This window comes from Drosophila melanogaster, chromosome 2L (genome assembly GCF_000001215.4).
Source record: "Drosophila melanogaster chromosome 2L".
Taxonomy (NCBI): domain Eukaryota; kingdom Metazoa; phylum Arthropoda; class Insecta; order Diptera; family Drosophilidae; genus Drosophila; species Drosophila melanogaster.
Window position 1 is genome coordinate 7,702,020 of NT_033779.5, and position 24,450 is coordinate 7,726,469.

General features: G+C 40.1%; 6 protein-coding genes and 3 non-coding genes across 12 annotated transcripts; 4 read left to right on the forward strand and 5 right to left on the reverse strand.

Annotated features, from left to right (window-relative positions):
* Window positions 1–785: 785 nt before the first annotated feature.
* On the forward strand, window positions 786–8,671 carry Tep3 (Thioester-containing protein 3). Its single transcript, NM_078783.3, has 15 exons — window positions 786–1,213; window positions 3,383–3,560; window positions 3,622–4,100; window positions 4,162–4,492; window positions 4,548–4,831; window positions 4,894–5,005; window positions 5,069–5,215; window positions 5,272–5,947; window positions 6,009–6,140; window positions 6,203–6,621; window positions 6,691–7,038; window positions 7,092–7,269; window positions 7,327–7,682; window positions 7,743–8,199; window positions 8,269–8,671. Exons 1-15 carry the CDS (start codon window positions 1,128–1,130, stop codon window positions 8,493–8,495), a joined length of 4,410 nt encoding a protein of 1,469 aa, NP_523507.2. The 5' UTR covers window positions 786–1,127; the 3' UTR covers window positions 8,496–8,671.
* On the reverse strand, window positions 6,081–8,437 carry asRNA:CR44990 (antisense RNA:CR44990). The gene is made up of 4 exons (NR_124136.1): window positions 8,256–8,437; window positions 7,304–7,626; window positions 6,704–7,023; window positions 6,081–6,614 (listed from the first exon to the last, which is right to left on the reverse strand).
* Window positions 8,672–8,860: 189 nt separating the features above from the next.
* Window positions 8,861–11,972, forward strand: Ntl (Neurotransmitter transporter-like). 2 transcript variants are annotated; one of them, NM_135291.3, is made up of 9 exons: window positions 8,861–9,184; window positions 9,813–10,108; window positions 10,164–10,219; window positions 10,285–10,408; window positions 10,464–10,797; window positions 10,858–11,009; window positions 11,077–11,205; window positions 11,261–11,461; window positions 11,520–11,972. In NM_135291.3, the coding sequence occupies exons 1-9, from the start codon at window positions 9,007–9,009 to the stop codon at window positions 11,820–11,822; spliced, it is 1,773 nt and encodes a 590-aa protein (NP_609135.1). In that variant the 5' UTR covers window positions 8,861–9,006; the 3' UTR covers window positions 11,823–11,972. The 2 variants fall into 2 exon arrangements, with proteins under 2 accessions (NP_609135.1, NP_723303.1); NM_164765.4 differs by lacking the exon at window positions 8,861–9,184 and adding an exon at window positions 9,468–9,582.
* On the forward strand, window positions 9,457–9,642 carry tRNA:Tyr-GTA-1-9 (transfer RNA:Tyrosine-GTA 1-9). Its single transcript has 2 exons — window positions 9,457–9,493; window positions 9,607–9,642. It is a non-coding gene; the product is annotated as a tRNA-Tyr (tRNA).
* A 6-nt stretch (window positions 11,973–11,978) lies between the features above and the next one.
* Window positions 11,979–14,626, reverse strand: CG33296 (uncharacterized protein). Of its 2 annotated transcripts, none has more exons than NM_001298782.1 (9): window positions 14,372–14,626; window positions 14,066–14,197; window positions 13,843–14,006; window positions 13,709–13,785; window positions 13,146–13,600; window positions 12,876–13,024; window positions 12,684–12,812; window positions 12,414–12,620; window positions 11,979–12,359 (listed from the first exon to the last, which is right to left on the reverse strand). In NM_001298782.1, exons 1-9 carry the CDS (start codon window positions 14,532–14,534, stop codon window positions 12,078–12,080), a joined length of 1,758 nt encoding a protein of 585 aa, NP_001285711.1. In that variant the 5' UTR covers window positions 14,535–14,626; the 3' UTR covers window positions 11,979–12,077. The 2 variants fall into 2 exon arrangements, with proteins under 2 accessions (NP_001285711.1, NP_995644.2); NM_205922.2 differs by having other exon boundaries at window positions 12,050–12,359.
* Window positions 14,627–14,954: 328 nt separating this feature from the next.
* On the reverse strand, window positions 14,955–17,468 carry CG13793 (uncharacterized protein). The gene is made up of 9 exons (NM_135292.3): window positions 17,233–17,468; window positions 16,959–17,090; window positions 16,735–16,898; window positions 16,570–16,670; window positions 16,038–16,498; window positions 15,833–15,981; window positions 15,637–15,765; window positions 15,369–15,575; window positions 14,955–15,302 (listed from the first exon to the last, which is right to left on the reverse strand). Exons 1-9 carry the CDS (start codon window positions 17,369–17,371, stop codon window positions 15,033–15,035), a joined length of 1,752 nt encoding a protein of 583 aa, NP_609136.2. The 5' UTR covers window positions 17,372–17,468; the 3' UTR covers window positions 14,955–15,032.
* Window positions 17,469–17,827: 359 nt separating this feature from the next.
* Window positions 17,828–20,804, reverse strand: CG13794 (uncharacterized protein). The gene is made up of 9 exons (NM_135293.3): window positions 20,464–20,804; window positions 20,130–20,261; window positions 19,911–20,074; window positions 19,754–19,854; window positions 19,097–19,566; window positions 18,807–18,955; window positions 18,521–18,649; window positions 18,220–18,426; window positions 17,828–18,161 (listed from the first exon to the last, which is right to left on the reverse strand). Exons 1-9 carry the CDS (start codon window positions 20,624–20,626, stop codon window positions 17,889–17,891), a joined length of 1,788 nt encoding a protein of 595 aa, NP_609137.2. The 5' UTR covers window positions 20,627–20,804; the 3' UTR covers window positions 17,828–17,888.
* Window positions 20,805–21,025: 221 nt separating this feature from the next.
* Window positions 21,026–24,279, reverse strand: CG13795 (uncharacterized protein). Of its 2 annotated transcripts, none has more exons than NM_001298783.1 (9): window positions 23,914–24,279; window positions 23,516–23,647; window positions 23,291–23,454; window positions 23,142–23,230; window positions 22,556–23,025; window positions 22,350–22,498; window positions 22,154–22,282; window positions 21,878–22,084; window positions 21,026–21,818 (listed from the first exon to the last, which is right to left on the reverse strand). In NM_001298783.1, the coding sequence occupies exons 1-9, from the start codon at window positions 24,074–24,076 to the stop codon at window positions 21,537–21,539; spliced, it is 1,785 nt and encodes a 594-aa protein (NP_001285712.1). In that variant the 5' UTR covers window positions 24,077–24,279; the 3' UTR covers window positions 21,026–21,536. The 2 variants fall into 2 exon arrangements, with proteins under 2 accessions (NP_001285712.1, NP_609138.3); NM_135294.2 differs by having other exon boundaries at window positions 21,291–21,818.
* asRNA:CR46074 (antisense RNA:CR46074) lies at window positions 22,557–22,957 on the forward strand. The gene has a single exon (NR_133072.1).
* Window positions 24,280–24,450: the final 171 nt, after the last annotated feature.

Here is a 24,450-nt window from a genome sequence, read left to right on the forward strand (position 1 = left end):
TATATATAATTTCTGCAAGGGTAAATGTATCTTGTAGGACACATCTTTCTGATAAGAATGGAATTAGGAATTTCCAAGTGTTTCACTTATGTATATGTATGTAAGTTAAATTGAAAACAAATTCCTAGAAATGCGCTTGTCGGACCGGACTTGTCTTATCATTAAAACACTCTTTATTCCTTTTGTGCGTGATTTTCTATGGGGATCACATATGTTCTAGTCGAGAGATCGTTAACCGGTTAATTCGTGTTGAACAATGCATCCATGTGCTAATTTCTATATAAACAGCCATTTTACGTTTTCCCTACAGTTCGCTTGTTGTAAACACTACAAGCTTGCGAAAATGGAAATAAAGAATAAATATTAACAGCTGGAACATGGGGAAGATTCAAAGCGGTGCCTTTGTTGTACCGCCAATCTTATGGATATCTCAATATAACATTTTTATAAATTCAATAAAATTTTAAAATGCTCAAATTCTCATAACCATATGTACATGTTCAGTGATTAGATCAGCATTAACATTCAATTTAATCAATGATTGTTTTTAGTGAAAGATTAAAATTACTAGATTTAAATTGAAGTAAATATCTTTCTCCCGAACTTTACTTTCGAACATTTTCGGCAAGGTGTTTTGGTTTGAGTCGTAGCTAAGCAGTGCAACGAACCCAACCTGCAATAAGCTTTGAAGCTCAACAAAGTTATATTTGTTGTTATTTTTTGATTTCGTTGCTACAAATTTTGAGAATTCAAACATTGCAAGCGTAGATTGCCGACTTGAGAAATCAGTTGCCAGCGAGCTTTCAAGCGGACAACAGGTGATCGCGACTGTTTCGCAGAAAAGGTGAAAATCGCGTACAACCGAGAGCGAGTAAAGTCGCCCCAAAAACGCGCACCTCGTCTTGGGCAATCTACGGTGCTTTTATTTTGGTGCTGCTGCAATCTGGCGTGAGAGTGAGATAGTGTTCGGCAGCGGTAGTGCGAGTGAGAAGCAGCAACGCGCCTGCCCACGGCAATAAAGTTCGACTTGATTTTTGTTTTAATATGTGATGCCAATACACAATTCGACAATCGAGAAAACGTGTTTACACTTAATTTTGCTAACGTGATTTAAAGACAAACCAAAAATGCGCCTCCAGGGAGCGGATATGGGCGCTATTCCAGTGCTAATCTTAGTCACCGCTTGTTTGCTTTGCCAAACATCTGCCCAGGGGTTAGTATATCACACAGACACACATCACTTCCACAGGTGACACATTCGGCAAGCGATAGAAAAATGGAAGTATATTTTTAAATGCCGCATAATGACATCACTCAACTCCAGATGAAGCCAAAACAAATGACTTAGACGACGAACTCGAGAGTTCATTGGGAATTTCAGGAAGATGCCGCCACGCAGATCTGTAATTAACAACATGTAATCAAGAAATTAGCCCTGGGTTTTATTACTGTCATAATAAGCTGACAAGACCGAAACAAGACGGCAGATTAAATAACCTGAAGCCAACGCGATTTTTGGAGGCGAACTCAGAGCTTCCTACGCATACTCAATTCGATAGGGTGATGCAAGGTGGCAAGATGCTAAAAAGGAGATGCATTCCATTGGAAAAGAAAAAATGTTAGCTTGCTCAATAGTTCCGCATCCCATAAAATATTCACTTGCTGTCGAGTATGGCTAGAATTATTTTTGAAACTAACTAACTAAGCGTTTTGTTACTTTTCAATATACATTTGACCCCTATCCAAAATAAACATTTTCTGTAATAAAAAAAATTTCGATTGCTTATTTTGACAATATCTCTGAAGCAGTAAATTCTACCATAACCAGTATCATTCCCTTCCCTATCGACTCACCCTGATGCTGTCGCCTGGTTGAGGTGACACATTAACATGGATTGCTACTTGTGTACTCATTTCCGATGGCTCACCTTGAAGGCTGACCAGTCGAAGCGATTTTATAATCACTTTGCGAATTTATTGAGCTGTGTGTGTAGAGCTTCGCCAAGAACTGTGATTGATCGAGTAATGATCACTACCATTGGAGGCGTCTACTTCTGGTACTTTTCTCCTGTTTCTCCTCGATTTCATGATCTGTCATTGAGTTGGCCGAGCTCAATCTGCCACCATATATGGGCCACTCGTTCAAGGCTTGATTTCGCCAGTTCATGTGGGTGAATTTCATACAATTGAACCCGGATCGGACAAGAGCTATCCTATGTCTATGAATCGTGAAACCTGGTTACATTCGTTTAACACCCCATGGCAGAATCAATCAGGTGGAACATCGCTACTGCAACTGGAAACGTGAAGCCTGCATTTTGCGGACCATTTGAGCAAAAGCGAAATTGTTTTTGCCATTTACCTGTTGGTTGAAAACCGTTTTGCGAGAGCGACCACCATCGAGGGAACCTGTTTTTTTAGGCTAACAAACGTGACATAAACACAAAAGAAAATTTTTTGGTGGGAACAGGTTAAACCCGCCGCACCAATTGAAATTAGAACAGGCGGTAAGCAGTGAATTACCAGAGAAGGTGGCATAGTTAGGAGGCAGCTCATAAGTTTAGCAATTTAGCTGACAACTAAATGCATAGCCCGAGCATTTTAAAAAGGCAGCCAAATGTAAAAAGCACCAAAAAGGATAAAAAAAAGAAAAAGCTTACGTAAAAAACTAAAGTTACTCAAGCAACATAAGGCACCTTTCGAAAACAAGTTAGGTGTACGTTAGTTTGGCTGCAAAATAAATCCATTAGTTATTAGTTACAACTTTTAAATCCTGTTTTTTTTCATAAATTAACTGGTAATAAGGTAGCTTAAATATACCATGATAAATATATTCAAATAAGCCGAAAAATCTTTGATTAACAGCTGCTTATTGTATGGCTTAGCTGATTTAGGAAGCTTCCACATTCTGAATTTCGATGAGCCCACAAAAGAAAACCACACAAAAGTAGTTATAGCTCGAGCCACTCTGCCGTACTTCCCACAACCCCGACCCCAAGACCACAGACCACCAAACCACCTCCAACCATTTCCGACAGATACCTCACCGCAGCGATTGATGCTGACCCGACCGAAAGTTAAAGTACAATACCCTCTTTCGGGTTGGGGTATTGTCTTCCGTTAGACGCGTGAATGAATAGCGAAAAAAAGATTCAGATAGCATAACAGCATAGGTGTAATCCACTTATCTACGAACATTAAATCTGTAGCTCTTTTTGTTTATTTATTTTACGGCAGTCGCCGGCTTGAGGTTAAGTCGGGTTTCGTTTGGAAAAAATGTTGTTCAAAATGTAAGGGGTATAGTAATAAGTTTAAAATCTTCACACATAGTTTTAAAGATATATTTCTCGTTTTCACTATTTTTGTAATAATTTAATTGTAGTTTATACTCCATCATTGCTCCGAATACTTTGCGTCCGAACTCGCAATTTCATGTGGCTGTGAGCTTGCACAATGCACCTGAATCTGCCACATTTAAGGTGGGAATCCTGGGGAGCTCTTACACGGACTTTAAGACCGTGGAGTTACGGCCCTTTTCCACACAGCTATTGCACTTTGAGGTAGGTGGTAACTATACATGATATAGCAAAAGACCTCCTATTTATCACAAATCAACTTTAGATTCCCGCCTTAAGAACTGACAGATATCGCCTAACTGCTGAGGGCCTTGGAGGAGTTCAGTTTACCAATGAGACTCAACTGCACTTTGAGTCCAAACAACATACGGTTTTGGTTCAGACGGACAAGAGCATCTACAAGCCAGGCGATTTGGTTCACTATCGAGTTCTTATTTTGGATGCCAATCTGAAACCCGCGCGTGGCTATGGACGTGTGCATGTGGATATCAAGGACTCCGGTGATAACATTATACGCAGCTACAAAGACATTCGTCTGACCAATTCCATTTACTCGAACGAACTGCGATTGTCGGACTCCCCGCGTTTTGGCACTTGGTCCATTGTCGTGGATGTTTCGGATCAAGAGCATACGCAAACTTTCGAGATCCTTGATCATATTCTACCAAAATTCGTTGTAGACATCGATACACCCAAGCACGCTATTTATAAGGATGGGAAAATAGCAGCCACAGTCAGAGCGCAGTAAGCAGTAAAATTCTTAAATAAATTTCAATGCGATAATACCCAAACGTTTGATTTCTAGCTATGCATTTGGCCAGCCAATTGTGGGTGAAGCCACCCTATCCATTTATCCCACTTTCTTTGGCTCGCTCCAACCTTTTGTTAACGATCTCATCACCCGAAAAGTTGTGCCAATTGATGGTAATGCGTACTTTGAGTTCGATATAGAGAATGAGCTCCATCTGAAGCAGGACTATGAGCGACAATACCTTTTGGATGCCCTCGTTGAAGAAAAGTCAACTGGTTCGGTGCAAAACTATTCAACAGTCTTGACACTGCACTTGAACCATTATCGCGTGGAGGCCGTCAAGGTGCCCAGCTACTATATTCCTGGAGTGCCCTTTGAAGCTACAGTAGGTGGCCAAGGAAAATGTCTGTTGATAATTATGAACATTAATTTTGTTCCAGGCTCGCATAGCCCGCAATGATGGCGGCCAATTGAGGGACTTCAATCCCCAAATCACCGCATATTTGACGAATGTCTATGGCAGCAGTGAGATGTACAACCGTACTGCCTATAGCCTGGATGCCAGTGGAGAGATCAAGATGAAGTTCACTGTTCCGATTGGAGATCGAGATGAATTTCATTCCATAATAGTTGACTACCAGGGCGTGATCAGTGAGGTGGGAAAGATCCCGAGTAAGCATTTGCACAGCAAAAACTATATCACTGCTAAAGTGTTGAATGATAGGTCAGTTGAGATATGGAAAATACATTTTAACTATTTATTAATAATAGTATCACTATTTAAAGACCCACTGTAAACCAGGAAATTTCTGTGGTCGTACGCTCCTTTGCGCCCATTAAATATTTTATGTACCAAGTTGTCGGTCGCGGCGATATTATACTGTCTCGCAATGTGGATGTAAGTAAATATTTTTTGTACCAGAAGTTTATTATGCTTTATCGATTTGGTAACTTTTCCAAGGTGGCCCCTGGGACTTTCCACACAATCAAATTCCTGGCATCATTTGCAATGATGCCGAGAGCCAATCTGCTCGTATATACGGTAATAGATGGGGAGTTTGTTTACGATGAGCAGGTCATACAGCTTGAAGAAAATCTACTCAATGCGGTAAGAGTTATTAGGTATATCTCCGATTTCTATTAATTCTCATTCATTACTAATAGGTACAAGTTGACGCTCCCATTAGAGCACCTCCTGGTCAAGATATTGACATAGGCATAAGCACCAAACCCTACTCATATGTGGGCCTCATGTTAGTGGATCAAAATGCAAACGACCTTAGGAGTGGTCATGATTTAACCCACAAACGACTGATGGATGCTCTGCGTTCATACGAACTGAGCGATGTGAACACTCCAATGGGATCACCTGGCAAGGAGTCTGGTGTGATAACCATGTCCAATACGGATTACTTTATCGAAAAGGAAGCTGAGAGCAATCCGGCTTTGGATCGAGAGGTTTCCACCGGGCCCGAGGAAGACAAATTAACGACTGTGCGAAAAACCGACATTGGACCTGCCCACAAGATCGAGGTTAATACGTTGCCTCCTGGAAAAGGCCGATACGCCTTTTCTTATACCCCAAAGCCCTTTTGGCATAATCCAAGGGTCCATGTGATGCGCGATCCTGCGGATACGTGGCTCTTCTTAAACATCTCCGCCAGCAGCGATGGAAGGAATTCAATCCACAGAAGGATTCCCAGTGAGATGACATCCTGGGTGGTTTCCGCCTTTGCTCTGGATCCGGTGAACGGGTTGGGATTATCTCCGCCCAATGGAAAATTGGAGGCCTACAAAGAGTTTTACATAAGCACCGAGTTGCCCTACTCCATAAAAAGAGGTAAAACACGAATTGGGTAAAAAATAAATGATATAAACATATTTAATATGTATATTTTCAGATGAACTCATTGCCATTCCGTTTGTGGTGCACAACAATAGGGACAGTGATTTGAACGTGGAGGTCACGTTTTACAACTCAGCGCTGGACTTTGATTTCCCACAACTGGATCCTAAGGCCACCAACCAACCAAGTGAGTTTTCCGTGTTACTGTTATGACCTTTACGATTCTTTAACTATTTATACAATTTTCAGAGGTGGAACTCTACAGACGTAGATCCTTGCAGGTACCGGGACGATCCGCCCGCTCCGTGTCCTTCATCGTGACTCCGAAGAGAGTGGGGCCCCTCTTGGTCAAGGCAATGGCTGCCTCCTCCCAGGCTGGCGATACAGTCGAACAAAATCTGCTGGTGGAGCACCCTGGAGCCATGGAGCGGATCAACAGAGGATTCCTCTTCGAACTTAACTCCAATGCCCAGAATAGAAGGAACGTCACCATTGCGGTTCCACGCAACGCCATTCCGGAATCCACACGTATTGAAGTATCAGCCGTTGGCGATCTCATTGGCAGCTTAGTGGGTAATCTGGATAGCCTTATCCTTCTGCCAACAGGCTGCGGCGAACAGACCATGGTTAATTTTGTACCAAATCTAATAGTATTACGTTACTTAGGGGTGAGTCAGATTCGGCGATATTATAACACCTTTTTATAATGTGAATGTGATGTGAAATCCTCTCAATAGCGCCTTCGTCAACTCACGCCCGAAGTGGAACTGCGTGCCACAAACAATCTGGCTATAGGCTACCAGAGAATTCTTTATTATCGCCATGAGAATGGTGCCTTCAGTGCATTTGGATTAGATATCAAGCGGAGTTCCACCTGGCTGACAGCGTACGTGGCTCGCTCACTTCGACAAGCGGCTCCATTCACTCAAGTGGATAGCAATGTCCTGCAAAAGGCACTAACCTATTTGGGAAGTGTTCAATCAGCAAACGGTGGCTTCGAGGAGCGTGGCGACGTATTCGAGAGATTTGGCGACGATGGCATCAGTCTGACTGCATTTGTGACACTGGCTCTGATGGAAAATGTGGTAAATGGAATGACTTAAAAATTTTACAATGATATTTCATTAATATTATCTAGGATCTGTATCCCGAATATCGAAACAACATCAACAAAGCCCTGGACTTTATCACCAGGGGCTTAGATGGATCAAGTAACCTGCACGCCATGGCCATAGGCACTTACGTGCTCTCCCGAGCTAATCATAATGCCAAGGCAGCTTTTCTTCAGCGATTAGACTCAATGGCCACCAACAAGGGCAAGATAATTTATTTTTTATTAAAAGTACTTACGTAATAGTGCAACTATCTTCCAGATGGCCTCAAGTGGTGGAACAAAACGGCGCCCGCTGGTGAGCAACAATCACCCTGGTATAATGCCACTCGTAGCGTCAACATTGAGATCTCCGCTTACGCCGCCTTGGCTCTACTGGAAAATAACTTGGTGGGCGATGCCCTGCCCGTCTTGAACTGGTTGATGGACCAGCGAAATCCCAAAGGTGGTTTTGTGGCATCGCAGGATACTGTAGTCGGCCTTCAGGCGCTTCTCATGTTCGCCGAACGCTTTTCCAGTCAGGGCAATAATCTCCAAATCGGCTTCCATTACGGAGAAGGCGCTGAAACGATAATTAATGTGAATGCCGAAAACTCACTAGCCCTGCAAACGGTGGAGGTGAGTGATTAACTTTGAATTAACTAAAAATGATTTATATTTAATTGGCCCACTTTCTAGCTGCCAAACAATCTTAAAAACTTGAGTGTTTCGGCCACTGGTCGGGGAATGGCATTGGCCCAAGTCAGCTACACCTATAACACAAACGTGACCAGTGCCTGGCCACGATTTGTACTCGATCCCACTGTGAATCGGAACTCCCATGCGGACTACCTCCATCTTTCGGCCTGTGCCAGCTTTGTTTCCGTGGTGGGCGAGAACGAGCAGCGCTCCAACATGGCCGTGATGGAGGTTCACCTGCCCAGCGGTTTCGTCGTGGACAGGGATACACTTCCCACCCTGGAGTCGAGTGAGCGCATCAAGAAGGTCGAGACCCAGAACAGGAACACCAAAGTGGTCATCTACTTTGATTACCTGGACAGAAGGGAGGTGTGTCCCACCCTGCACGCTTACAAGACGGTCAAGGTTACAAAACATCGACCGGTGGCAGTGGTCATGTACGACTACTATGACAGCGGTAGGATTGACAAATTGAACAAATATCATTAACCTTTGATTAATTTATCAATTTACCCTTGATATACAGCTCGCCGTGCCAGACAGTTCTACAGGGCACCCAAATCCAATATCTGTGACATTTGCGAGCACGCCAACTGCGGTGACCTATGCGAAAAGGCCGAGAAGCGCGAGTCCAAGCGACCTGATGACTACACGGCGATAGCGGGTCATAGTTCAGGGTCAAGACACACAGCCATTCCACTGGCATCTGTGGTTATGGTTCTGTCGATGCTTTTGAAAACCCTTAGCTGTTAGACGATACTGTTACCGCCACTTAACGTGGAACCAATATGGAAATCGAAGCTTTAACAACACCCACTCACATAGTCCCTAAGTTAGCCTAATGAATGCCGTGAACTAAACCTGTTCTAAGTACATCTAACGATGCTAAAGTGTTGCCAATAAAGTGTTATAACGTTTACTAAAACCAGAGCGCAATGTTTGAATTGGGAAAAATCAAGCTATGAAAATCCTTACTTTGTTTTCTATCGATATATTTATGTGAAACATTACGTAAAGTTACATTTCTTTTGACAAGTGTATTATTTACCTCTTCATATGCGTTTGCCAGATGTAAAACTCATACGCTCTGTTGTACTCGAGTGCTTTAAACATGCTCCTCTCTTGACAGAAACAAACTCATGTTCACTCGCTCGTTTATTTTTGACAGCATCAAATAAAAAGTGTAAAAATAGATCTATTATTTCTCAAATCCCTGTTGGCTTTAGTTCAGTATGGTAAATTCGAAGTTCAGGCTTGAGTGACAATGGCGAATAATCAGCCCCCGACAACGAATGCTACGCGTAAAGATAAGCGCATAGAGCGGGACGAGAACCGTGGCCAATGGAAGAGCAAGTCGGAGTTTATCCTCTCGCTCCTTGGATATGCCATTGGCATTGGCAATGTGTGGCGATTTCCCTATCTCTGCTACCGCAGTGGCGGCGGTAAGTCACCATTAATTCGCCCACATAGCCACCTGTTCACCCACTTGAGACAACCGAACCAACCGAACCAACAACCACCCACCCATCTCGTCCAGCATATCGATGGGTGAGCTCAAGCTCTGGCCGCTCCCGAAATAGCGCAGCACTGACGTCAGTACTGAACGAGAGTTCTGCACTGAGTGGCGATGTTTATTTTTAGGCTTTAGCTTTCGAGTGAAAGCTGGCAAAGCTCCAGCACACATGAGGGCCATTTGGCCGACCAAATAGCGACGCCTTCGATAGCTCAGTTGGTAGAGCGGTGGACTGTAGAGTTTCCGAGGCTTGGTGATGCGAGCAGAGGCAGGACTCTGGGCCAAACAATACCATGGCCCCAGATAGCGCTTGCTCTTGTTTCATCAGTTAGTGAATCGCGATATGTTGAAATCCATAGGTCGCTGGTTCAAATCCGGCTCGAAGGATATTATTTTGGGTTTTCTTCCGTTTTCTTTGTCGGTTTCTTACTCTAAAAACTCTTGTTTATCTGACCAATTGAAGTGTATCGCGAAAACCTGTAAATCGTTTAATGAGATGTAGATGTAGATTTGTGAAAATGTGTATTTAAGCACATGACTTTTCTCCTTTTTTTTAGCCGCCTTTCTGATTCCCTACCTGTTGATGGTAATTTTAGCCGGCATACCCCTGTTTTATATGGAAATTCTGATCGGTCAGTTCTCGAGCACCGGATGCACTGGCATGTTTCGCATGACGCCTCTGCTGAAGGGAACGGGAATCGCTCAGGTGGTGGTCAATGCCTACTGCGTGTGCTACTACTCGGTGATCATATCGTATCCCATTCGGATGATCTTCTACTGTTTCTTCAAGAAGGTGCCCTGGGAGGACTGTTCCAATTCATGGAATACCGACGACTGTGTAACCGCGTCTGACGTAAGCATACTTATTACAATAAGCATATGTATAAATCAGTATTTTCGATTCTTAGATGGGAAAGCAAAATAGTAGTGATGTGTTCAAAACTTCCGCCGATGAATTCTTCCAGTAGGTGCTATGAATAGCTATGAATTTCATTCCATTGACATTTAATATAAAATTTCCTTTTGCAGCTTGGAAGTACTTAGAATCTCAACAGACATCTCCGACTTGGGTGGCATGGTATGGGAACAATTAACTGCCTTGATTATCACATGGATTATTATTTACTTCTGCCTAATGCGAGGAATTAAGTCGGTATGTTTTTTCGAACAACGTAAGGACTCATAATGCTCTAGCCCATGAAATTCAGGTTGGCAAGGTTGTGTACTTTACAGTCCCCTTCCCTTACTTGCTGCTCTTCATTCTGCTCATCAGAGGAGCCACTTTGCCCGGAGCCTGGAAAGGCATAAAGTTCTACCTGTATCCGGAGTGGCACCGCTTGCTGGACCTCAAAGTCTGGGCCGATGCTGCCGTCCAGATGTTCTTTGGCATAGGTCCCGGCTGGGGTGGTATCGTCAACATGGCCAGTTTCAGTAGCTTTCGAAATAACGCCAAGTGCGACTCGGTTCTCATAGTATCGATCAATGTGTTCACCAGCTTATTGGCCGGATTTGTGGTCTTCTCCGTGTTGGGTTTTCTCTCTGGTAAGAATTTGTTATTCGTTTGCTCACAGTTGCGTTTGTTAAGCGGTCGTTTATTTAAAGAAAAATCGGGCATACCCGTGGAATCGGTGGCCACCGGAGGAGCTGGACTGGCCTTCGTCACGTATCCGGAGGCCATTGCCTTGCTGCCTGTCCCGCAGCTCTGGGCGCTCATGTTTTTCTTTATGCTCTTTTTGCTGGGCATCGACAGTGTGGTAAGTAGTGTTTTGCAAATTTCGATGAATTTCATGAGATTCAGCTAACTCCTGTTCTCATCCAAAGTTTGTACAACTGGAGGCCATCATGTCATCGATATTGGATGAGTGGTATTGGGTGAGAAGTCACAAGTGCAAACTAACGCTCATTTCGTGCTTAATCTTTCTCGGACTCTCGTCAATAATGTGCACAAATGTGAGTAGTTCTAGATATGTATGTCCTCTACTAATTTTCTATTCACTAATTTCAGGGCGGCATGTTTATTCTTCAGCTGTTTGACTGGTACTCCTCGGCGATAGCCGTAATTGTCATTTGCCTGGTGGAGATTATTATGGTCGCCTGGATTTATGGCATAAAAAATTTCATGTTAGATGTCGAGTTTATGCTCGGAAAACGGCCAACTCTATATTGGAGAATCGTGTGGCAGGTCGTCACACCTGTCATTATAATTGTAAGAAGCTTTCACTCTAGTTTTGACCGACGATATAAGCCTAATGAGAAACATTCAGTTTATTCTTATAACTAGCATTGTATTCATAAGGACAATCACCTATAATAACATCCCGTATCCTCAGTGGGCCATTATAATCGGCTGGGCCAGTTGTTTTACATCAGTTATGTGGATACCGCTCTACATATTCTATATCATGATCCGTAAGCGGGCCACACTATGTGACAGCCTAAAGAAACGCCTAAAACCTTTGGACTGGACACCTGCGGATCCACAAGATCGTGCAGAATACGAGGCCTTCCGGAGGCAACGCCGAATGCCGGGATTTATGTCTGACACGGACATGGAGAGCTCGAAGTAGATTAATATGTATACGTACATTTTTTATTTGTAACCAATTTACAAAATTTTTACGCATAAAGATTAAATATTTTGGAACAAGGGTACAAAGAGAAAATACAATAGTCTATTTAAGCCAATTATAGTAAATAAAATGACGATACTTAAAAGCAACAATAATTGAAAATTTATATTAATATATATCGGATCCATAATATAAATAAAGTTCCAAAGAGTTTCAGTTTTGTTCAAATATTTGCATATATTAATATTTCCCCTAGTTCACCTCTTCGATACCATTGAAAAGATGGTCGGTCATCTCAATATTTCCGACACGATCCCCGTAATGCTGACGATGTTTCATCTCAACCGGATACCAATCTGTGGGTCGGCAGGAGCGCTTTAGACGCTCCAAAAAGGTGCCAGGACTCTGTCTCAGGTAGTAAAATCCATAACCAGGTATTGCCAAAAAGGGCAACACGACAAGTATAATGCCTAGTACGAGGAACACTTCCTTAAAGAAGAAGTGAACTCGTATGCACTCGATTATGCCCAATATCTAAAAGGAAAAGCTATAAATACAGTTCTATAAAATTAAAAGTCCATAACAAACCATGCATATTAAAAATACTATTGGAGCTGTATAGCGAAGTATAAAAACCTTCCAGGAGGCAAAGGGCTGGCCCAACATAAACTCAATATCCCGCTGGAAGCGTTTTTGGCCATAGATCCACAACACAACCAAAAGTAACAGTAAGTGCAGCAAACTGTGTGCTAATATAACATCAATACCCAAAATGGCGAAGTAAAAGCTACCATGCTAAGATATAACGAAATTTAAAGTTTTTTTGCCTTTATGAAATTTTTTATATTGAATACTTACTTCGGTGCAAAAGAAAAAGGAGCAGATTGCAAGACCACAAATTATGCCAAAAGTTACTTCCTGTTTTCTTTCTTTAAGCTTTTCAAACTCGTCAAATAAACTTTGCAAGACTGTAAAGAGTTGAGTTGCCTGCAAAATTATTTAAAAAAAAATTGTAATTTGTGTAAACCGAATGTACTACGTATTACTTACAATGACAGTCAGAGAAGCCAATAGCAACATAGAATAGTAAATAAAGGTCCATAAGTTCGGCCAACCCAAAGTATTCAAGGCACTTGCACTAGACAAGAACAGCACCCAAAAATTCATTATTCTGTGGAAAACAATGGTATCGCTTATATCTGAAATTGTAAATTAAATATTGTTAATACGAGTACTTTCAAAATAAAGTATGCGGCACATATAAATATTTCTCTTTTTCTAACTTACTAATATGATGAAAAAGTAAGAAATCAGCCTTGCCTTTATAATATTGTTCCAACATAAAGGAAACCAAGCCAAACATAATGTAAATGAAGATCTGACCGAACGAAATAATCCAACTATACGACATTATGTCTGTCTTAAATCCGTTGAAACTGGACAGGGCTATTACACTACCCCAGCCAGCTCCAAAGGCTTGTAGAGCCATTATAAAAGTCGAATAAATTCCCTCCGAAAAATCCTTTGTATTCGGAGTTATATACATCCACAGTAGCTTATGGGATCCTGGAAGAAATAGGAAGCGTACGAAGCACACAACAACTAGAACCATGGTCGTAATAACCATGTAACGAATACACTTTCCAAACTTTGCAGGCTCCGAGAAATGGTAAAAAATTATTGCAATTAAGGCCCAAGATAGAGTAAAAAGGCCGATCAAAGGCCGCGATATGTCGAACCTTTTATCCGTGTTAAAATAATCCTGGCGAATATAACTGTAGACATACAAAATAATTTATAAACAGACTCATAAATACTTTCATTCTAAGATTTCTGGTAATTATATAAAAGTTCTTGAAAAGTAAAAAATTTTTTATACTTACTCAAAATAAAGACGCGATGGTGCTTCAACCCCTAATGTGTAGTTTTCGTGCTGTTTGTATATTGTCGGATGACAAAGCTGTAATTACCGGAAAAATAGTTTGATTTGCCAGTTAACATTTGCACAAATTCTTACTGTTGGATATTCATCAGTTCGATTGTGCCACGACTTTAGTCCTTCGCAACTCCAAGGCAAAGTGGGTCGAAAGGAATTAATGAGGAAGAGAAGTGGAATGGCAACAAACATGCTGTAGTAAATTAGCGTGGTAAAGGTCAGAAAAATGCTAACATAGCCCATGCCTAAGTTTGAGATTTAATTTTAATGAAATTGTAGTCTGTTTTTTTTTTTTTTTGGATACCCTTAAAAAGTGGAGCCAGTCGAAAGGCGGCGATGAAACCACTGCTGGAGAACTGTCCCATGAAGGAATGAACGACCAGGATTGGTACCAAGTAGATCACCATATACAAAAAATACGGCAGCATACCAACAACTGAAATAAGAAATGATTAAGACAACTATATTAGTGTTGATTCTTTCAATAGTGGCGGCGATTCTATTATTCAAGTTGGTCATAAACGTCAAATGTGAAAAGTGTGATTAAAAATTGCACTTGGACCGCAACGCCCATAAATTTATTAAGCACTGCTGTGTTCTTATTACTTACAGCCGATATTGAAAAAGAACCAGTACGAGACCTCGAAGATATCCAACTTTAATGCCAATCCAAAACAGGCAAATAGGTAGTCGGTCGGTTTTTCCCATTTCCCTCGCTTAGGATCTGGAGAAAAGGGCTTTGTCCCAGAAGCATATGACGTTTCATAAACCATGTTGCTTCCACGATATCACACCGATGAATGAATCCGACGGGGATTCTTAAATCTATTTTCTACACGGCACGTGCGAGATTGCAGCACAAAGGCGATAATATAAAATATTAAAATGTATATTATTAAATTGATCATATAAATCAGTGGTCCGCGCGGATTTCTACTGGCGCTTCGCCGACAAATGCACTCTATCAACTTTCGTGCGACTTCGGAATAGTTCTTCGCGTACGCTCTCTCGAAATTTGAACACAATATAAAAGCGCACACATTGTCATGGGCTATATATATCTAGATTTATCTGAGATGCATTACTGGCCTTCAGTATTATACTATAAATTTATTCATGTTCCCTTATACTCGTAAGAGTACAGATAAAATATATATACTTGTTGGGCTTAATTTTGCAGGACAATCGGATCTGAATTATAGATATTTTATTTAATATATTTTACAATACAAAATATCAGATATCATGTACATTTGCAACTGGATTATTTTTTAGTTAACCTCCTCGGTGCGATCGAAAAGTTGGTGGGTCATCTCGGATTTTTGAACAAGTTCTCCGTACTGCTGCCGATACTCCATCTCCACCGGATACCAATCGGTGGCTCTAAAGAGCTCGGATATGCTGCCGGGTCTCTGATGAATGTAGTAAAATCCATAGGCAGGTATTGCCAGAATGGGTAATCCCACTAGTATAATGGCCATAAAGTGGAGAACAGACGAGGAATAAGAGTGTTCTTCCAAGCACATTTTAATTTCCAAGACCTAATATGGATAAAACAAGCTCAACCGTTTTTTAAATGTTGAAATAATGCCAAACTCAGTACATACCAAACATATCACTAAAGTTGGTGGAGCTACGAAACGGAGTATAAAAACCTTCCAGGAGGCAAAGGGCTGGCCCAGCATGAACTTAATATCCTTCTGGAATCGATCTCGTCCATAGACCCACAAAACCACCAAAAGAAGCAGCAAATGCAGCAGTGTTTGTGAGAAAATAGCATCGATCGATAGAATCGCAAAATAAAGAACACCATGCTGTAAAAAAAACCAAAGGTTGTTTTCTTAACGGATTTTTGTTTACAAGCCAATAACTTACGTTTGTACAAAAGTAAAGAGAGCAGACGGCTAGGCCGCCAATCAGGCCAAGGGTCACCTCTTGTTTTTTGGCTCTAAGCTGTTCAAACTCGTCAAACAAACTTTGCAAGATTGTGAATATTTGTGTTGTCTGCAATGCGCAATATATATGTATATATGTGAATGGATATTATGTAATAATAAAGCCAAATACTTACGATTACAATAAGAGCAGCCATCAGTAGCATGGTATAGTAAATAAATGTCCACAGATTTGGCCAGCCCAATGAGGATAACGCTGACGCGGAGGACAAGAACAGCACCCAATGGTTAATCACTTGCGTTTCAAACAAAGGTTTGGGGAGTCCTAAATTAAGAAAAAAAAATAATAATTGCATTTCTTAAATATTGATTTGGCTTTACCCAGAAAGTAGTGTTCCAGCATAAAGGAAACCATGCCAAACATAATGTAAATGAAGATCTGTCCGAAGGAAATAATCCAACTATACGACATTATGTTGGTCTTAAATCCGTTGAAACTGGACAGGGTTATTACACTGCCCCAGCCAGCTCCAAACGCTTGTAGTGCCATTATAAATGTCGAAGAAGTCCCCACCACAAATTCCTCTATAGATGGAGTCATATAGTTTTTAAGTCCCAAATGCGCTCCTGGAAGAAATAGAAAGCGAACAAAGCACACTAAAAGTAGAGCGACGGTCCCAATAACCATGTAACGAATGCATTTTCCAAATTTTGCCGGCTCTGAGAATTTGTAAAATATGAATGCAATCGTGGCCCAAACTAAAGCGAACAGGCCCGATAAATGCCATGAAATCTCGTAGTCATTCAGCTCACTATCATTTTGAAAACTTTCGAAATGGCTTCTGCAAAATATATAAATTCAGAAGATATAACAAATTTGGATGCGTTATAATTTAAATGGTTTTATACTTACTTAAAGTAGAGAACGGAAGGGACATGAATATTTGTTATGTAAAAATATGTATCGTTTTCTGTCTCTTTTGCAACTTCCTCAGCTATTGTCGCATTACATATCTGTAAAGAAAGAGTGCATAATTTTTACGTTATATTGCATTTGTGTTTTATTTATATGTCATACACTCCATTTAGCAATAGTGTCATTCTGCCAAGACTTGAAGCCTTCACAACTCCAAGGTAAAGTGGGTCGAAAGGAGTTTAAGACGAAGAGAAGCGGTACGGCAGCAAAAATGGTGTAGTAAATCAGAAGGGTGATAGTCAAGAAAAGGCTAACATAACCCATGCCTAAAAGAGTATATTTAAGAGTATATACATATATTTTGTCGAAGCTTCTTGATAACCTACCTTTAAATAGAGGTGACAGGCGAAATGCGGAAATGAATCCACTGCTGGAGAACTGGCCCATGTAGGAATGGATGACCATGATTGGAACCAAGTAGATAACCATATACATAAGGTACGGCACCATTCCAAAAACTACAAAAAGTGAATCAAATATTCAAGATTATTTAATCTCTAGGGGCATGCACCACAACGCCCCCCATAAGATTAGGCAAACTATTCGCTCTTTAATGTAGATAGATAATAGTTAAAAACTGCAAATGATTTGCTCACTTACTGCCTGTATTAAAAAAGAACCAAAATGACGCAACAAAAATATCTAGTTTCAGGGCTAATCCAAAACAGGCAAAAATATAGTCCGTGGGTTTTTCCCAATTTCCGCGATTAAGATCGGGAGAAAAGGGCTTAGAAGCCATGTTGATTTTCGACTTTCTTTCGCGGGAACGGGAACTATTTTCAAGCGTTATGAAATCAAAATGAGGCACTGTTGTCTACAACCGATGCAGACTAACTGAAACGGATTCCTACTGCAGGTCGTTTTTAGCTCATCGCATTGAATTGATAAGCAGCCATTATAGCGTCGATTTGTTGTTGTAGACACTGAAAATTTGCATAGCTATAAAAGTTGTTAGCAGTTAAAAGTATTAACATCCGTTAATAGCAAAGTGTACCCCCTTACTTTGTTAGATTGATGGCATCGTTGAAAAGTATATAAGGGGTATTAATAAGCGAAAGCGTATTTTAAATATATATTCTTGCTCAGAATCACTCTCCATTTCCGTCGAAAAATCCGCACCCACGCTACCACAACCACAATTTAGAAAATTGCCTGATAGGCAGGATATTCTCTTAGTATTTGAAAACATTTAAATATAATTTAAAAGCACAATTGTTTATTTGGCAAAATAAAGAAGTTACTCTTGATGGAAAAACTCAGTTTGGTCCGGCAGTAAGCTGTTGGGTCATATCCGTATTGCTAACAGCTTCCTCGTACTGCTGGCGGTGCTCCATCTCAACCGGATACCAATCGGTGGGTCGGCAGGTGCGTTTGAAGCGTTCGCAAAAGGATCCAGTGCTACGGTATATGTAGTAGATTCCATAACCAGGAATAGCCAGTATGGGCAAAATCACTAGTATGATGGACATTCCGAGGACGATTGCTGAGGAATAAATGTGCTCCATGTAGCACACTAATATTCCTACTACCTAATATAGCGAAAAAAAAGAAAGACATTATAGAATACAAATCACCAGAACTACCTACCAGACAAATAATTAAAATTATTGGAGCTATAAAACGGAGTATGTAAACCTTCCAGGAGGCAAAGGGCTGGCCCAACATGAACTCAATATCTCGCTGGAATCGTTCGCGACCATAGATCCACAAAACCACCAAAAGGAGCAGTAAGTGCAGCAAACTATGTGAGAAAATGGCATCAAGCGCCAAGGCCGAAAAGAAAGTAATTCCATGCTAAAAAATATGAAGATAATTATATTTAAGTCTTTAAAAAATATTACTGAGAACTGTCTCTTAATTTGTTGCAAACCTAATCCAGATAACTTACATTTGTGCAAAAGTAAAAGGAGCAGACTGCAATACCTCCGATTAGCCCAAAGGTTACCTCCTGTTTTCTCACTCTAAGTACTTCAAACTCATCAAACAAACTTTGCAAAACAGTAAAGATTTGCGTGGTCTGAAAAAAAAAGAAAAACACATAATACGTTTAAATCGATCAAAAAGTGTTTGTTAATGTACAAAATTAAGAGTGTGTTGTAAATTTTTTTCACCGGAAAATCTAAACCAAAATAAACACATAGTCTTTGTTCTTTGTTCAGAAAAAAAAAACTTACTATCACAATAAGAGCAGCCATCAACAACATTGTATAGTAAATAAAGGTCCACAGGTTCGGCCAACCCAGAGAAGACAATGCGGTAGCACTGGACAAATACAGAGCCCAATGAGTCAATACTTGTTTGTCGAAAGAACCTTCAATGCCTTCTGAAAGGCAAACGATACAATTAAGTTGTGATATTAGATATGAGTTAGTGGAATCGTAAACCTTTAGATTAGAAAACTCTCTTGTACATTTCGTTCCTGCACCAAAACAATTTTTTATTATATTAAGGGAACTGGTCTTACCATTGTAGTAGTGATCCAGCATATAGGAAACCAATCCGAACATTGTAAAAATAAAAATCTGTCCGAAGGAAATGATCCAACTATACGACATGATGTCAGTCTTGAAACCATTGAAACTGGACAGGGCTATTACACTGCCCCAACCAGCTCCGAACGCATGAAGAACCATTACAAATGTGGAGCCAATTCCCATGGCTATTTCGTCTGGACTCGGCGTCACATATTTCCTTAGTCCCAAAAGGGCTCCTGGAAGGAAGAGAAAACGCCCAAAGCACACCAAGAGAAGAATCAGTGTCCCAATAACCATGTAACGTATAAATTTCCCAAACATCGCCGTCTCTGAGAATTTATAAAAAATGAAGGCAACCATTGCCCAAACTAGTACAAAGAGGCTCACAAATCGCCAGGATAGGTCATAATCTTGACGCAAATCTGAATAATTTTCCTCTTGGACGCTTTCAAAGTGTTTTCTGAAATAAATAGAAAATCAATCGATGATCATCTTTATAACACATCCTTACAAATTGCTTATGTGTTAGAAATAGCAACTCAAAAGTGATGATTGCGCTAATTAAATAAAACCGCATTGAAAATTCAAAAATTACGATAATGATTTAAACATATATGATACAAATAACAATATAGAAAAATACTTACAGAAAGTAGAGTACGGAAGGTACATGAAAGTGTGGTCTGTGAAAATCCGTGTTGTTATCAGAGTTATCCGTAAGATCCTCACTGATTGTCATATTGCATGTCTAGAAGGCAAAGCAAGTTGCCTTTATTACTTTAGTATATGTTGTTATTTTCTTACTGTCATTTTTCCATCCGATTCATTGTACCACGACTTAAAACCTTCACAACTCCATGGCAAGGTAGGTCGGAAGGAGTTGATCATGAAGAGCAGAGGAACTGCAGCAAAGATGCTGTAGTAAATCAACATGCTGATGGTCAGGAAAACGCTAACATATCCCATTCCTACAATACAAAATAAACTTTAAGCCAATTATTTAGTTTTTTCCTTTTAACATACCTTTAAAAAACGGTGACAGCCGGAAGGCGGAGATGAACCCACTGCTTGAGAACTGGCCCATGAAGGAATGAATGACCATGATTGGAACCAAATATATCACCATGTAAACTAGGTACGGCAGCATCCCAAAAACTTAGGAAGGCAAGAATCCAGAAAATTTCAGTGTTGCTACTATTTTTAACAGGCATTTACATTAATTAAATTATATTTATTACTCTTATCTGATCAGAGCGTAGGAAATTTACATTTTACAATCAACGCCCCTAAAATGAATAGTCTAACCTTGGAGCATATATGCCCTATACCTATAGATACCTCTGTTTTTAATACTTACTGCCCATATCAAAGAAGAACCAATACGAGGCCACAAATATATCCAGTTTAAGGGCTAATCCAAAGCAGGCAAATATATAGTCGGTGGGCTTATCCCACTTTCCTCTCTTCAAGTCGGGGGAAAAGGGTTTGTGCCCACTATCATACGATGTTTCATATATCATTTTGTGACGTTAGTATAGCCCGGTAAATTGTGTGAGCAAAGGAATTTGAAAAACTTTTGTATAAAAAGAAATATATCCAATTTCACACGCCGATGGAGGTACTTATTATTAAAAGCTTTGGCAAACAACAAACATTTCGCGAGCGTTTTAAATTGACGAACTAATTAGTAGCAGCGATGCGGACGAACTAAATCCGATTCCGCTGATAAACCGCAGTGTAGCTGATTCCACTGGACTGAGATGCTCATAGCCTATCCCGGACCATTCACACTAGATCGGCCATCAAATACACTTTTAAGAAATAATGTTAAGCATAATTTTTTGAATAAATAGTCGGTATTACTTTGTAATACTATGTAATGTGAACAAGTTCAAACAGACAGTAAGAAGATCCCTAATAATTTAATGTAATATGATGTATATTAATTTGGATATGTTAAAACAAACATCTCAATGAAACTAATACCGTTCCTAAAAGTAGTGAGTCACCGAAGTGGCATTCTGAAATTAAAAGGCATTTCTATACACTAACATGACGTCAATAAGAGTACTTTGCTTATAACCATAATTAATCAATAACTACATTAATAATTACACGTTTTTAAAAGCTCTCTCTCTCTCTCGATAGACAAACTATGTAAGCATTATAATTGTGGACGTCACAGATTTTTTAAGCTCAACTTTATTAACTTTTCCGAGATATCTACGTTTCTCTGGACAGTCACACGTGTGAACCTGATCGATTCAGGTGAGATAAACGCTGTAAAACCCATTGCTGTAAGCATAGTGCAATAAGTGTAGCATTTCCACCTTTCACAATATGATTGTATATATATGCATACCTTTTTTTAAATACGCATTAAAATTACTCATATATTTATATTTAGTACATTTCTAAGTGCATCAGTAACTAGTTGACCTCCTCAGTAACCTCGAAGAGTTGGTGGGTCATCTCCGTGTTGTCCACAGCTTCCTCGTACTGCTGGCGGTGCTCCATCTCAACCGGATACCAATCGGTGGGTCGGCAGGTGCGTTTAAAGCGTTCGCAAAAGGTGCCCGTGCTCTGGTAGAGGTAGTAAAATCCATATCCAGGAATGGCCAGAATGGGCAAAACCACGAGGACAATTGACATCACGAAGACCACTGTTGTGGAATAAGAGTGCTCCGATATGGACAGAGCAATTCCCGCGAGCTAGTTAGTTAAAAGAATATGATTATTCAAAGCAACAAGCAACTAACTAACTAACTAACCAGACAAATGACTAAAATTATTGGAGCTATAAAGCGGAGTATGAAAACCTTCCAGGAGGCAAAGGGCTGGCCCAACATGAACTCAATATCTCGCTGGAATCGTTCGCGACCATAGATCCACAAAACCACCAAAAGGAGCAGTAAGTGCAGCAAACTATGTGAGAAAATGGCATCAAGACCCAAGGCCGAAAAGAAAATAATGCCATGCTAGAAACGGAAAATTGTTTAAAATATTTCTTAATAATATATCTTTTTTGTGTAAACTTAAGTACTTACATTGGTGCAAAAGTAAAAGGAGCAGAGTGCAATACCTCCAATTAGCCCAAAGGTCACCTCTTGTTTTCTCACTCTAAGTACTTCGAACTCATCAAACAAACTTTGCAAAACCGTGAAGATTTGCGTCGTCTGAAAATAAAATTATTTAAGTTTAGTAGCGTGAAAAATAAAAATTAATTGTGTAGATTATCATCACCATCACAATTAGAGCAGCAATTAAAAGCATAGAATAGTATATAAAAGTCCATAGGTTTGGCCAAGCCATTGTGGACAAGGCAGAAGCACTTGACAAATATAGCAGCCAATGGCTCAAAACATGTCCGTTATCATCAACATCGGATAGTTCTGAAAGGGATAACTTCAATACAGTAAAGATATTGCAAATCTATAAAGTGCTATTACCATTAAAGTAGTGTTCCAGCATAAAGGAAACCATGCCAAACATGATATAAATGAAGATCTGTCCAAAGGAAATAATCCAACTATACGACATGATGTCAGTCTTGAAACCGTTGAAACTGGACAGAGTTATTACACTGCCCCAACCAGCTCCGAATGCATGAAGAACCATGATGAATGTGGACACTACTCCCATGGCCATGTCACTTGCCTTTGGAGTCACATATCTGTGGAGCCCGTTAAGAGCTCCCGGAAGGAACAGGAATCGCACAAAGCACACTAAAAGAAGAACCAGGGTAACAATCACCATGTAGCGTATAAGTTTTCCAAACTTGGCCGTCTCTGAGAATTTATAAAAAATAAATGCAATCACAACCCAAATGATTGCGAATAGGCCAACAAAATGCCAAGACAACTCGTAATCCTTATACCAATCCGGAACCGCATCCTGTTGCATGCTATCATAGTGATTTCTGTAAACATAGAGTTAAAAAGAAATTATTTTTAAACAATTCTTAAAATAATATTAAAATATTTGCATTGGATTAATTAGGTAATGTTTTATTGCTATATAAATAGGAGCACTTACTGAAAATAGAGCACGGATGGTACATGGAGCAGCTGGTGAGATCTGTTGTATTCCGAAAAGTCCTCCAAGATCAGTGTCTTATTACAAGACTTAAATATAAAAAATGTACTTAGTCTTCAATTCAATTTAGTCATACACAAATTTCATACACTAGATAGCGTTGCACTTCCATTGTGCCAAGAACTCAAGCCCTCACAGCTCCAAGGTAAAGTGGGTCGAAATGAGTTTATTATGAACAGAAGTGGAACCGCAGCAAAAATGCTATAGTAAATTAGCATGGAGATAGTTAAAAATCCACTCACATATCCCATGCCTGAAATTGATATTTCGATCAATATTTAATATCTGTTTAAACTTCTCGGTTACGTACGTACCTTTAAAGAAAGGCGACAGGCGAAAGGCGGAGATGAATCCACTGCTGGAGAACTGACCCATGAAGGAGTGAATGACCATGATGGGAACCAAGTAAATGGACATATATACAAAGTACGGCAGTATTCCAAGAACTGGTCCAAGCAAATAGTGTATTTAAATAAATGCATTCAAAGATAAAGATTAAATTCTGATGTATAAACTGTTATCTCTTGTGCTGTATAAAGAGACACAATTATTACATTAAATACATAAATATCGACAGAATTAGGCATTGTTTTGTATGTATGTCAGATGAGAAGGTAAGAGAACATTAGCAGAGCACCGCCCCTCCACAGATTAGTCTAAATCCGAACCTTATCAGCAATATAATATACGTAGTCGCCCTTGCGTTACTTACTGCCCATGTCGAAGAACATCCAAAACGATGCCACAAAGACATCCAACTTCAAGGCTAATCCAAAGCAGGCGAACATAAAGTCCGTTGGCTTATCCCATTTTCCTCGATTCAGATCGGGGGAAAAGGGTTTATGCCCGGTATCATACGATGTTTCATATACCATGTTGAACTACCCACAATATTACCGCCAAAATGTGGGCGAGAATGGATTTAAGCAAATTTTGTAAATAAGTATATATAACTACGATCTAATTTTACACTCCCGCAGAGGTAATATTAGTATATATATATTTTTTTTCTGCAACCGATCCGCGAGCGTTTTACTCTAAATTGACGGACTAATTAGTAGAACCGATGCCGGCAAACTGAATCCGATTCCGACAGCAGGCCTCTGTTTAGCTCATCCCTCTTGAATGAGATACCCCAACTTAGGCGATGCACACTTGGTCTTTAATCACACAGTTATTACTATGGAAGTGGGGTATCTTTATACCGAGATTCATTTGAAACCTCCCTCTAATTTCAAACAGATCTGTT